The sequence below is a fragment of the Sceloporus undulatus genome, chromosome 1 (assembly GCF_019175285.1).
Source record: "Sceloporus undulatus isolate JIND9_A2432 ecotype Alabama chromosome 1, SceUnd_v1.1, whole genome shotgun sequence".
Taxonomy (NCBI): Eukaryota; Metazoa; Chordata; class Lepidosauria; order Squamata; family Phrynosomatidae; genus Sceloporus; species Sceloporus undulatus.
In genome coordinates, this window is record NC_056522.1 from 3,164,093 (window position 1) to 3,178,271 (window position 14,179).

The 14,179-nt window shown below is 42.3% G+C and overlaps 3 protein-coding genes across 11 annotated transcripts in view; 1 reads left to right on the forward strand and 2 right to left on the reverse strand.

Moving 5' to 3' along the window:
• The window catches only part of TRIM35 (tripartite motif containing 35), a 34,943-nt gene extending 34,460 nt beyond the window's left edge, over nt 1–483 (reverse strand). The window contains exon 1 of the mRNA XM_042448782.1: nt 331–483. Coding sequence (XP_042304716.1) covers nt 331–358 — 28 coding nt within the window. The 5' untranslated portion in view covers nt 359–483. The remainder of the gene's footprint in view (nt 1–330) is intronic.
• The window catches only part of LOC121919807 (protein FAM71C-like), a 1,121,343-nt gene that overhangs the window by 538,248 nt on the left and 568,916 nt on the right, over nt 1–14,179 (reverse strand). The gene's annotated exons all lie outside the window — the stretch shown is intronic.
• PTK2B (protein tyrosine kinase 2 beta) overlaps nt 1–14,179 on the forward strand; it is a 121,057-nt gene that overhangs the window by 3,155 nt on the left and 103,723 nt on the right. For 4 of the 9 annotated variants that reach the window (XM_042448599.1, XM_042448606.1, XM_042448615.1 and 1 more), the window contains exon 2: nt 1,329–1,416. The exons of 1 other annotated variant lie outside the window; for it this stretch is intronic. In XM_042448599.1, the coding sequence (XP_042304533.1) occupies nt 1,329–1,416 (88 nt within the window). Of the gene's footprint in view, nt 1–1,292; nt 1,417–1,641; nt 1,749–14,179 lie in introns of those variants that run through there. 4 more of the 9 variants (XM_042448648.1, XM_042448667.1, XM_042448633.1 and 1 more) reach the window with 4 other exon arrangements.

Sequence of the window (14,179 nt, forward strand, 5' to 3'; positions counted from 1 at the left end):
CAAAACACAAACAATAAAATAAAATTATTATTATTATTATTTAGTTTTGTTGTTTTTTTGTGTTTTGACTTTTGTTTACTTTGTACAAATGTAAGAGTGATATGTTTGTGTTTAGCTGTATTTTTTAACACAATCAAAACTTTAAAAAGAAAAGAAATGAATGGAATCCCCATAAGTAGAAAGGTGACTTGAAGGCGCATGCGCACCTGCACATCTCCATGTGGTCACGCAAACCATGTGCCACTTTTGCTGCACCTCCAGACCCCAATTTTTAATGTGAATTAGTCTTTTCCGGAAAGAAGCGCAAGCTCCTCTTTGTCTGTGACTCACTTTGAAGCCTGTCTGTCATTCTTTCCATCTCAGCCCCATTGTGGCTTCTATATCGAGCAACTTATCACAAGACGCTTGAGGCACATGGCAGTTTCCCACTTGCTTCTCTGCCTTCTCTGCCTTTTGCACGCCTCAGAGATGGTGCATTTAGAGCAAAAAACCCCAACCGCTGGGCCTTTCTAAACTCCTTTTCCCTTTTATAGAATCCTTCACCTGCTGCTGAGGATCTCTGTGTGACTCAAAAGCTTGCATGCTTCTATGCAAATGCAAGGGGCTTTTGCAAAGAGCTCTGTTGTGAGCCTGGGAATGCAGAGAGCCAGCTTCCTCTTTGTGTGTAAGACAGAGAGCTTTTGTGTCAGACAGAATTCTTCACCTGGCTGCTGAGGATCTCTGTGTGACTCAAAGGCCTGCAATGCTTTGATGCCAATGCAAGGGTTTTTTGCAAAGAGTGGCATGCCTGGGAATGCAGAGGACCAGCTTTCCTCTTTGTGTGTGTCTGTGTGCTTTCTTCAGTGCGAAGCTTTCAAGTAAAATAAACCTCTTTGCCTGACTGCTGTGGATCTCTGTGTGACTCAAAAGCTTGCACGTTTCCACACCAATGCAAGGGCCTTTTGCAGAGAGCTGTGTTGTGAACCTGGGAATGCAGAGGGCCAGCTTTCCTGTGTGTGTGTGTGTGTGTGTGTGGTGAGTGTGTTTTTCTTCAGCTGCAGTTGCTACGGAAGTCCCCTGACTTGCTGAACATTGGTGGATGAGTTTCACCCTCTCGCTCCTCCTCTCTCTGCTCTTTAAGGAAGTGGGCAGCCAGAGAGAAGCAAGTGCCTGTATTGAACACATAGACACACACATGCACACACACACACACAAAACCACACAACCGTTGTGAACATCTGGGGAGTGTTGGAAAGCTCGACAGGCGCAGGCACCTTGACCGAAGTGCCTCTTTCCCACGCCGCCTCTGGCTTTTTGGCTCATGCCAAGGTTTTCTTCCACCTGCTCAGGTTGCTCAGAAGAAAGGTTTTTCCGAACCCGTTGCACACTTTTGGAAGAGGAAGGTAGCCCCTCCAGTCTGGCCCAGATCTATCCCAGGTGAGTCCCTTCTGACCTTACGCTTTTTAAGCCGTGTTGCACAAAATGGGCCGGTGGCTTTCTTGTTGAGGCATGTGCCTCCTGTCTGGTGCGGAGAGGAATATTCCAGCTCTTTCTCATGCGCTGTGGTCTCTGACACACACATCTAGCCACAGGCGCAACCAGGAAGTAGGGGAAAGAGAGACGTTGGGTAGCCAAGGGCCTGCAGGGTGAGAGCCAGGGTTTTTTCAGAGTGACCTCTTGGCCTCTGGCTTGGGTAGCCTCTCCGGTTGAAGACGCCACCTGGCGCATTGTGCGCTTGGGGACTCTCCGGACAACCCTTGGCTCCAAAGGTAGGAGGCAAGTCAGTCATTTCCAAACATTGCTTTTCCCTTCTTCTGCATCCAATGGGTCTTTTCATGCTAGTTTTGGTTCTTGAGAGCGATGTACTTTGTCTGCATCTGGCATGATGTACGGGAGCTATGGGGAAACATTCATTTTTCACCACTGTGAGGCCAAACTGGGTTATTTATGCAGTGTGGATATAACTTATAGCTTTGTACTGTATCTTCTTTTTGGGTTCTGAAATTCACAGAATTTGGAAAGTTATATACTTTTGCATGTTTTGGAAAGAGAATACGCACACACACACACACACACACATGTACTGTATGTGTATCCAGGTCTTGTTTGGTTCTGAAGTTCACAGAATTTGGAAAATTGTATACTTCTACATGTTTTGGAAAAAGAATACATGTCTGTGTGTGCATGCATGCATATCCAGGTGTTTTTTGGTTCTGAAGCTCACAGAATTTGGAAAGTTGATTTCATATACTTGAGCATCTTTGGGGAAAGGCAATATAGCTATATATATATATAGCTTCTCTTTCCAAAAATTTGCAGAAGTATATGAAATCAACTTTCCAAATTCTGTGAATTTCAGAACCAAAAAGGAAAATGCAAAGCGCATGAGTCACATAACTGTGTCGCTTTCTGTAACTATGTCCCACAGTATTCTTTGCCCGACTGTTGAAGATCTCTGTGTGACTCAAAAGCCTGCTCTCATCAAACCCTGTGGTTTTGGGTTCATCTTATTATTATTATTATTATTATTATTAATAACCTTTATTTATAGAGGGCTGCAAAGTTTGCTCAGGGCTTTACCCAGTAGGGGTGAAATAAAATAGGAAAAAGAATAAAAACCTGCCAATCTAAAACAACAACAACACTACATGGTTAAGGCATCTCTAAAATAATACTAACTAGCCTGCAACGAAGACAAAGCAAGCAGCAGATTCTGGTTGCTCCGGCTTGTTTAAGCCCGGAGTTCAAATCTTCCTCTTTTTTTCTAGGAATGTTTTGCCTTCAAGGCAGGACAATACCTGCAATAAACGCTGCAACCGTTCTTGAAATCCAAGTCAATATTAGCACTGGGGTGTGTGTGGTGTGTGTGGAATGGGGAAATGCTTTGCTTTCGTTTTGCATGGGCTGCGTTCAGGCCAGGTGTGTCCCTTAGAAAAGATAGGTATTCGCAGGTACATATATGAGATTAATTTCTTATTTTAGAATCAGTGAGTCTGACCTTCTTCCAGTGTAGGAATCTGCATCTCTAAAGCATCTCTTGCCCTATCAAGATGGGCACAATTCAGCTTTCTACAAGCCCCATTAAATTCCGTCTTGGGATAATAAGATACATCGCACAACAGGAGATTTCATTAAAAATAGATGTCGCTAACATTGAATAAAAAGACTGATGATTTAAGGCTAAGACAAAAATACTGTAATAGGATACGAAAGGGCGAAAGAGGTGCAAAAAGCACACATCATATTGTATTTTACTGTAAGAAGTATTGAAATTACGAGTATTTTGGATTTGGTTTGTATGATAACAAACAAGGGAGGAGGAGGATTTACATAAAAGAGGGGAAATATCGGTTGCGGGGGAAAGGTTTATATAGAAGAAAGAGCAATGTGGAATTTAAAGAGGAGAATATATCAATGTAAAAACAGCTGTAGAAGTATATGCAATGTAAGCTGATATAATAATTTTATTATGGTGAAATCAATTTAAAAAAATTAAAAACAATTAAAACTTCCATCTGGAGAAGCCTAGATTCAATGGAAAGGGATACCTGAGGATATTTTGGGATTCTTCCTGGGCAGAAGGTTGAAATGGAGGACATGTCCTGGAAAAGGAGGACACCTGCTCACCCTGGGTGAGTCATTCACCGGGGTGAGAAGACATAAGAAAAGAGATGTGCGGTTGTGGCACTTTTTAAAGGCTGTGACATTTGCCTTGCGGTGTGATCAGCATTTGCACAATCTTCAAAGGAGGTAGTCTCCAATCTCAATAGCTGCAAAGAAGCTGTTGGTTCTTAAGGTGACTTGGAAGTCCCCTGACTTGCAGACCTTCTTTTTCCGCTTTCTGTGCCTTTGCAGCTGGCTCCGCTGCAGGCTGGGGAAATTCTAGTTGTCTCTTTCTTGCACCTGGCTCCATAATGTTGTATGCAATGCTTCTGGAGATTTTTTGGTTTCATTTCGTTTTGAGTTCTGTTTTGCAAATTTTAGAAATACTCTCCATTGATGGTGGGCTTTTTGGGTAGGAGAGATTCCTAAAGGGCCTGGTAAACATGTACAGACAGTTGGTCCGCCATATCCACAGATGATTCTCATCCACAGATTCAACCATCCATGGCTTGAAAATATACATAAATGAATTCCAAAAAGCAAACCTCGGTTTTGCCATTTTACAAAGGAGAGACCATTTTACTAGGCCATTGTATCAAATGGGACTTGAGCATCCATGGATTTTGGTATCGATGGGGGTTCAGGAACCAATCCCCAGCAGATAACCAAGGGGCTATATTTATGTTATGCGCAAGGAAAGTTAGAGCTGCACTTCCACAATGTTGGGCTAGAATGATAGAATCAAAGGCTGGAAGGGATCCATGCCTCTTTTCACCTTTCCATGAATGTCTGGTGGCCTTTGCAGTGGCTGCTCCCAGATTTTGGAACTCCCCCCCTAGAATGGCTCTAACCATATTATTTTCTGAATTTATCACACTGGGACTAATTTCGGGATTAAAGAGAGATTAACGCACAGTTAAAGCATGCCGCAAATAAAGCAAAAAATGGCGAGGAATTGCGCGATTGATTATCACACACAGCCGCGCAAATAAAGAGATATTGGAAATGCATTGTCACTGAAATCGTGAAATAAAAAGATGCCTTTTAATGCTTCTTTGTGACCTCTTTAATGGCGGGTTTTGTGCAACATTGTGTGAAAGCGTTTCGCATAATTATGCAATTTTTCTGGGATATTCACGGGATAAACTCCCGATCTCCTTCGTGAGATAAACTCCTTAGAGCTGGAAGGGACCCCAAGATCATCTAATCCAACCCCCTGCTATGCAAGAAGACACATTCAAAGCACTCCTGAAAGATGCCCCATCCAACCTCGGTTTAAAGACCCCTCCAAGGGAGTCCATTCCACTGTTGAACAGTCAGGAAGTTCCTCCTAATGTTGAGGTGGAATCTCGTTTCCTGCAGCTTGAATCCATTGCTCTGCGTCCTGTTCTCTGGAGCAACAGAAAAGAAACCTTGCCCATCTTCAACATGATGTCCCTTGAATATTAAAACATGGTTCTTGTGTCACCCCTTAATCTCCTCTTCCCCAAGTTGCTTTGGTTAGGCTTTCATCAGGCCCCACCTGGAATAACACTGTGTCCATTTCTGGGCACCACAATTCAAAAAGGATGCTGAGAAGCTGGAGCGTCTCCAGAGGAGGGCCACCAAAATGATGAAGGGTCTGGAAACCATGCCTTATGAGGAAAGACATAGGGAGCTGGGTATGTTTAGCCTGGAGAAGAGATGGTTAAGGAGTGATATGACAATCCTATTTAAGTATTTGAAGAGGTGTCAAGAGGTGTCACATTGAGTGATATGACAATCCTATTTAAGTATTTGAAGAGGATCAAGCTTGTTTTCTGCTGCTCCAGAGACTAGAACATGGAACAGTCGGTGCAAGGTAGAAGAAAAGAGATTCCACCTCAACATTAGGAGGAACATCTTGACAGTAAAATGTTCCTGGAACACACTGCCTCAGAGTCTCCTTCTTTGGAGGTCTTTAAAGTGAGGCTGGATGGCCATCTTTTTGGGGTGCTTTGACTGTGAATTCCTGCATGGCAGAATGGAGTGGGACTAGATGGCCCTTGGGATCTCTTCCAACTCTATCATTCTGTGATTCTAAGCTAAATATACCCAGCTTCCTAGGCTGCTCCTCATAGGGATTGAAGGTTTCCAGACCTTTTACCATTTTTGTTGCCTTCCTCTGCACATGCATGTTCACATCCTTTTTGAATTGTGATGCCCAGAACTGGACACAGTGTTATTCCAGGCGAGGCGTGACCAAAGCAGAATAGAGTGGCACTATTACTTCCCTTGATCTGGAGGCTATACTATTGATGCAGCCCAGAATCACATTGGCCTTTTTAGCTGCTGCATCATGACTCATTTTGAGCTTGTAGTCTAAGACCCCTAGATCCTTTTCACATCTCCTGATTTCAAGCCAGTTGTCATTCTTCCTATATCTGTACATTTCCTCTTTTTTGCCTTGATAGAATACCTTACACGCACTTTCAAAAACCCTACCGTTACCACCAGAGAGAAAAGTATAGAAATCTACAGCGCTATATGAATAAAGCATAATAATAATAATAATAATAATAATAATAATGATGATGATGATGATGATGATGATGATGATGAAGTAACTACAGTATATTGCTTTCTGTACTTTTCTCTCCAGTAGTAACTGGAGGGTTTTTGAAAGTGCATGTAAGGTATGACACCTAGCCAGGAAAAATGAAACTATAACTCTAGGGATACACAGTTTGTATCTTCTTTTTGGTTCTAAAATTTACAGATTTTGAAAGGTTGATTTCATATACATTTGCATGTTTTGGAAAGAGAATCATTGTATCTCACATCACACACACCGACACACTTCATAATTTTGGAGAAGAGGATGCCTTGATTATCAGGAAAGGCAGAGTATTTGGTTTTAGATTCCAACTGTTTCCGAATACTGGGACTCAGGGTGGCTAACAAATTCATATCATCTATTGTAACCTGCCTTGAAGCCCATTGTGGGAGAAAGGTGGGATACAAATCCTTAAAACAAACAAACAAACAAACTATTAACATCGATACTGATTTAAAACATTTAAAAAATCAACAAGACACATTCAATCCACGATTCGGATTAAATGCCCAGTAGGAAGGACCCCAAAGACAGAAGTTTAAAACTAACCATGAAAACAATCAAGAAAATTAGAACCATATAAATGTTTGATTCAAGGACAGAATATACATGTTGTCTTTTCCCCAGGGAAGCCAGGTCTGCTTGCCCAAATTCAGGGGATTTGTCTCATTGTGATGATCCAAAGCAGAGCAAAAGGCACTCTGCGCATGGCCTGAAATACTTGTTCACAGTTTACTCCTGCAATGGGGAGTAAAGTAGAAAGGTCTGGGCACTAGCATCTCACCCACTCTATTTTCTCCCCCACGAGTGTTTATGTGTTGAAAATGCTGCAATCCTTGACATCCTAGCAGAGATCTCCAAACCCAGAGAGCTCTTGAAGAGGCGACTGTGGTGTATTTTGGTACGAAGGGGGTGGAAGGAGATTAAGAACGGATTGCTCAAGGACATACAGCATCGCACTGCAAAGCCCACGACTATTTGCCAATGAGTTCTCCTGCAACCTGTTTTCTTCTTCCTTGCACAGAAAGATTGCCCTGTTCTGCTGGCTGATTTTCCCTGCTGTGCTCAGTGATGATTGTTTTTAAATGTGAATACGTACGGTACGCTTGTGGTGGTTGCCTAGAAATTGTGGGTGCTAATTTATACCCTCAACAACTCTCCCACCTCCGATGCCTGAAGACAGCGTTTTGGAAGCTTAGCATCCCAGGGCTTTGGCATATTGTTGTTGTTGTATGACTTCCCAAGTGACTCCAATTCAGAGATATCATCGGACAATGTGGGATGTTCCAAGCTGTGTCCTTTTTGCAGTTGTACTATTTGGAATCCATCAGTGGTTCCCAACCTTTCCCCACATTTCTAGGAAATATATGATCAATGTTTGCACCTCTTACAAAATTCATATCACATTTGAGATTTCAGCACGGAGAAATGTAAGGTACTGCACTTAGGGCAAAAAAATTGAAATGCCTGGCTTAAGGAGACTTATATGTGTGAAAGTGATCTAGGAGTCCTAATAGACCACAAGTTGAACATGAGTCAACAGTGTGATGAGGCAGCTAAAAAGAAAATAGTTTCTTGTGGCACCAGAGCTCTCTGAGAGAGAAGGCTAAATGTCTCACAAGACTACAATTCCCAGAATTCCCTAGCATTAAGCCAGGGCAGTCAAAGCGGTCTCAAACTGGATTATTTCTGCAGTGTGTTTTGGACCTAGGTTTCTACTACACCAAGCTGGGTCTCTCAAGGCGACTTACAACAGATAAAACAAACTTAGTTAAACTTTCACAGCATACAAAAGTAAGAGGAAATGAACCATCATAAAACAGAAACCAGTTAAAACCATAAACCATTAAACAAGAGCAACAAATTAAAGCCTAGCACATTATACAAGGCCTTGCTGTAGTGTGTCTTCAAGCTGTTTCCAACTAATGGCTTCCCTATAGTGACCCTATAATGGGTTCCCTTGGTTTGCCTTTGCTTCCCTCTGAGGCTGAGAGAGTGTGACTTGGAAACCCAGTGGGTTTCCATGGCTAAATGGGAATTCAAACTCTACAGAGTCATAGTCCAATGCTTAGACCAATGCCCCACTCCAGTTCTCAATACACAAGCCCTGCTTCCCCTAAAAAACAGAAACCACTTCTCAAAGAGCTGCTGGTGGTGATGGGAAAGGCCTGTTTGGGCTTAAGACCTCGATCAGCTCCAGCCACTCAGAGCGGACAGTACTGGGATGACTTGGGAAAGGCCGCCTTTCCATACTGTCTTGGCTTTCATCAAATTAAGAATATGCCTTTTTAAACCTTTTTTCTTTTTGCCCTTTGAGACGCAGGCTGGCTTCTGTTCTCTGCAATGTTCTAGCAGAACAGCTGCTGCTGCGAAGCGAACGGGGCGTCCTCTCCTTTGCTGTTTCTCTGCAAGAAGCTGTCGGCTGCCTCCTCTTCCTTCCCCCCAAGTGCTGCATTTGAGATTTCGTATTCTTATAAGATTATTCTTAGCTGCCCTTGGGTCAACCCCAACCCATGGCGACCCTGTGGATGAGACGTCTCCAGGACCCCTTGTCCTCAGCCGCTCTGCTGAGGTCCTGCAAACTCAAAGCCATGCCCTCCTTCATAGAGTCTGCCCATCAAGCATGTGGCCTTCCTCTCTTTCTGCCTCCTCCATCTTTCCTATCATCTTTGCCTTTCCAATGAGGCCTGCCTTCTCATGATGTGTCCGAAGTATGGACTTTATCGCACTGCATTAATTCTGCAGTGCAGATGCAGCTTTAGTCTTTTCATTTCTTGACAGCAGCCTCCCATTTGGACTGATGACTTTTCTTCTCTTTCCACCTTTCCAGTAGAAAATGGAAATATAATAGCATGGACAAATCCTGACCCAAGATCTACAGGTAATTCCCCCTGAGGCCACCCCATAAGTGATTCTTCACGCAAGATCTGAATGAGTGATACTTATCCCTGAGAGCCAAAGCGCATTCAGACAGTTCAAGGGCTATAGCACTTTTGGTAACCCTGTGAACTGCCATGGCTCTGTGTCCCATGCAATCCTGGGGATTTCTAGTTTCTAGATTTCTAGTTTGGTGCCTCGTGAGCATTCTTTGCCAGAGAGCTCTAGTACTGTAGTACAGAAGAGTGCACTAGAGCATTGCTTCTCTGACTTTTGTATGTGGAGGGACCAGCAATACAATTTTTCCCAGTGTGCCAGGGACCAGCATCATATTTGTGTGCATAGGCTACAATCCTTTCTTTCTTTCTTTCCTGCAAACTCACCAGGGACTCTCAACTGGTGGCTTGGGACTGACATCAGTCCAGGGACCATTGCTTTGAGGAGCCACATCAAGGCAAGATGATGGGATTATTCCTTCTCACTTATTTAGGAAGACATTTTGGGACATTTAAAATCCTAGAATCCCAAAGAGACCCCAAGGGCCATTCAGTCCAACGTTCAATTTCACGCTCGCAATTGCACCAGTCCTCAGGTACAAAATGCCATTCCCAGGACAGTTATCGGAGTGCGCCTCTTCTTTCGCCCTCGCTATCTCCAAGCAGGCTGATTCCCTTTGTTTGTTTGTTTGTTTTAAAAAGTTAAATCAGAGTAGCAGATCCCTGGAACAGCATGAAAAATAAAATAAGAAAGAAAGGCATGTTGGTGGGCATAGGGCAGGGAGTCAGGAAGAGGGTACGTTGACAGCAGTCACACAACCGAGAAGACCTGTGATCATTTGTTGTGTGCCTTCACAGCAGGCACACAACAACTGTTACTGTTGTTGTTGTGAACCTTCAAGTCATTTCTGACTTATGGTCACCCTAAGGGGACCCTATCACAGGGTTTTCTTGCCAAGGGGGGTTTGCCATTGCCATCCTTTGAGGCTGAGAGAGAGTGACTTGGCCAAGGTTACCCAGTGGGTTTCTATGGCCGAGCTGGCATTCGAACCCTGGTCTCTAGAGTCTTAGTCCAGCACTGCATTATACTGGCTCTTCTCACAAACAGGTATAATTCCATTTTCTGTATGCATGATTGCGGCAAAAATGAAACTTGTGTGAGAATATCTTTGGTATCATCATCATCATCATCATCATCATCATCATCATCATCACCATCATCATATTCCACCTTTTTCGTCTATAGTTGGAACTAAAAGCAACTTGCAGTTTAAAAAAAATACAATTAAAAACATACAAAATTGAACATTAAAATAGAATTCAGCTGAGACAGTTTTAAAACACATTACTCATTAAAGGAACAGAATGTAGTTAAAAAGATAAAAGCACATAAAAATCTACATAACTGCAAAAACTCTGTGCAACAGTTTTTAATGAGTTATGGTTTATGACATCACCGAGGGGGTGTCCCTTGTGACATCACACCAGTGACATCACCAGGATTCACCTCCTATGACATCACAGGGGTCTGCTGCCGTCTCGGGTTTAGGCTTCAAAATCTCAGGGCGGATACCAAGGGCCCAGCATTATTCCGTTCGCACGTCTTACAAGGTGTGACTCAATGTGGATCTCACTCTCAATAGACGGATATCTTTTCTCTTTCAATGGATCTTGCAGGCATTTTAATTACTGTCTTTGTACGTCTTTTTATATTTCCTTTAATATTTATTAGCTGCCTTGAGTCTCACTTTGGTAGAAAAGGGTATAACTGAAATAATAATAATAATAATAATAATAATAATAATAATAATTCTCTGAAGATGCCAGCCACAGCTGCCAATGAAACATCAGGAATAAACTCTTCTAGAGCATGGCCACATAGCCCGAAAAACCCACAAAAAACTAATTCTATAATATTATTATTAACAACACCAACAACAACATTGCAAAGTTGAACAGCAGTATATTCAGCCAAGTACAGTGGGCCCTTGGTATCCGTTGGGGTTTGGTTCCAGGACCTTCTGTGGATACCCAAATCCATGGATGCTCAAGTCTCATTAAATGCAATGGCATGGCAAAATGGTGTCCCTTATATAAAATGGCAAAATCGAGGTTTGCTATTTGGAATTTATACATTTTTGGGAATATTTTCAGACTGTGGATGCTTGAATCTATGGAATAAAAATCCATGGATAAGGAGGGTCGACTGTATTTAGAAATATTTTCAAGCTGTAGATGCTTGAATCCATGAATGCAGAAGCTGTATCATGTTTTAGGGGAAAGTTGTGATATAAATTGTTATTGTTGTTGCGTGTTTTTAAGATGTTTCTGACTTATGCCGACCCTAAGGCTAACCTGTCATAGGGTTTTCTTGGCAAGATCTGTTCAGATTGTTGTTGTTGTTGTTGTTGATAGCTTTAAAAAAGCGTCCAAGACGGATCTCTTCTGACAGGCCTCCCCAGATGACCATCTCAGTCGCCCCCATTGACTTCCCTGTCTTGTCGGTTTTAATAATTTTAACGGTATTGCTTTATTGTTTGCAACTATGATTTATTGGTTATGGTGGGTGGGTTTTGGGGACATTGTATTTTATTGTATTTTAACGTTTTAATGTTGTTAGCTGCCTTGATCTTAATGGAGAAGTGGGTATAATAATAATAATAATAATAATAATAATAATAATAATAATAGTCATCACTGATCAATAATAATAATCCCTCTGAACAAACCTTACCAAGAAAGCCCACAATAGGTTCGCTTTAGAGTCACTATAAGTCAGGAACAACTTGAAGGCACACAACAACAGCAAGGACAATGAAAACCATAGCCCATGGCCTTCACTAATGGATTCAGTGTTGCTTTGTGTCACCTCCTTTGACTGCTCCGCGCAGACTGTTGCATGGCTGTGCGGGAAGGCACCTTGCAACACAACCCCCCCCCCCCCACAAAGTCATGCGCTGAGTTTGCGACACAACCCACAAACACAACCCACAAGTTCCCAAGCCATAATCCAGCAGACCCTGGAGAAACCCCACACAACCACATCCGGGCTGAGCATGGAGGGAGGTTAAATTTAGAACCCCTGGCAAAGTGTGCGTCTCTTGTTGGTACCAAGGATCTTCTCTGGGTTTCCCCCCTCGTTTCTTTCTCTCTAGGTCAGGGGTGGGGAATGCGTGGTCCATGGGCCTCTCTTAGCTCCTGAACCCAGAACCCTGACCTTTCCACTGACCTTTTGTGGGTAAAAATGTCATTTGCAAAACACATTTGTGAAAAATTCATTTGCCATAAAAAAGATATATATTTTTAAACACACACACACAAATGCGCACCCGTGGTGCAGAGAAACAACATTTTTGCACAGAAAGTAGTACATTTTGTACAAAGTTCATTTTTTTTAAAAAAGTGAAAATGAAAACAAAAGTTTTTGCAATGCCAAGCTGTTGGCCTCATTTATGCCAGGACTGATGGGAGTTGCAGTCTAGCAGGATTTAAAGGGCTGCATGATTCCCACAATTCTGGGAGATCACAGAAATCTCTCTTGTGCAAAAGCTGATGACATTTGCTTTTCCAGGGAACTACAATGCCCAGAATCCCCCACCTGGAATGGCAAGTTGCTGGCTTGGTTTATGCAAGGACCGATGGGAATTGCAGTCCTGTATCGAGAAGGTTGTGTGATTCCCACAATTCTAGGAGATCGCAGAAATTTACCCAAAACGTTAGGGACTTTTTCGTCCTTTTTGGGTCTCACCTCCCAGAATCCCCAGCCAGAGCTTCATGCTCAGGACCAAAAAACATGTTGGTTTTTGAAAGCCTCAGCGTGAAAATTGTTGGTTGAATCAGACTGGAAATACCTTTGGGATTTGTAATGACTGCCTCATCAAGAAAGAGCTTGTGACCAATGTCAAATCTGCCGCGCCGGATCCTAAGCAGTACATTCACCTTCTTTCGAACACTTTCATCACCTTTCCTTTATTATCTTGACATTATCCAAAGAGGTTTTCTTCTGGATTAAATACAGAAAAGTAAGCCAGCCCCAGTTTTCCAAAAAGTTGAACAAACAGATGTATAATTTTCCTGTATTTACCGTATTGTTGTTGTCCTTGTTGTGTGCCTTCAAATGATTTCCAGCTTATGGAGACTGTAAGGGGAAGACATCATGGCATTTTCTTGGCAAGGTTTGTTCAGAAGAAGTATGCCTTTGCCTCCCTCTGAGGCTGAGAGTGTGTGACTTGTGCAAGCGGGTTTCCATGGCCGAGCATGGATTCGAACCCTGGTCTCCAGAGTCATGGTCCAATGCCCAAACCTCTGCGCCACGAAGGCTTTCGTATTTATTCAACGTATTCCCAGCTTTGTTCCCCAGCGGATTCAAGGCAGCTCACAACATTTTGGGTTTAAAAATTAGCTAAAAACTTATTTTACAGATGTTTAAAAAATTGAATCACAATTCTATTAATGGCTAAAATCGTTTAAGATACATTAAATTATTATTTAAAGGCTACCAGAAAAACAGGTCACAGTCCACCGCTTTTAAACATCAATTGAAAGTAAAAATGCAAAAATGATTTTTTAGAGGATGGCTGTGGCTATATGTCCGACCTTCTTGGAAAAAGAAAATGATAAGAGCCCTTAACATTCATGATTGGATAATGGAAATAATTGATACGGCAGAAATGGAAATAATTAACTGGTTTCCTGAAAGGGAAAAGCGTAGGAAGATTATTGGCAACATGTCATGACTTCTCCAAACGATGCAGTTGGGGAACTTGCAACTATTGGATTAATAGACTAAAGACGGTTGAGATATTTAAATCACAGAATCAAAGAAGAGTTGGGAGAGACTTCAAGGATCAAGTCCAACCCCCTGCCATGCAGGAATACACTGTGTGTGTGTGTGTGTGTGTGTGTGTGTATCCATACATACACACACACGCACACACACACACACGCACACATATATATATGCATGCACACACAAACATATATACACACAAATGTACATGCATATATATATATATGCACACACACATATATACATACACACACATATACGTGCGCACACACATATATACTTGTGCGCACACATATACATGCACGCACGCACATATACATATACATACAAGCACATATATAGAATGGATACTTGTTATCC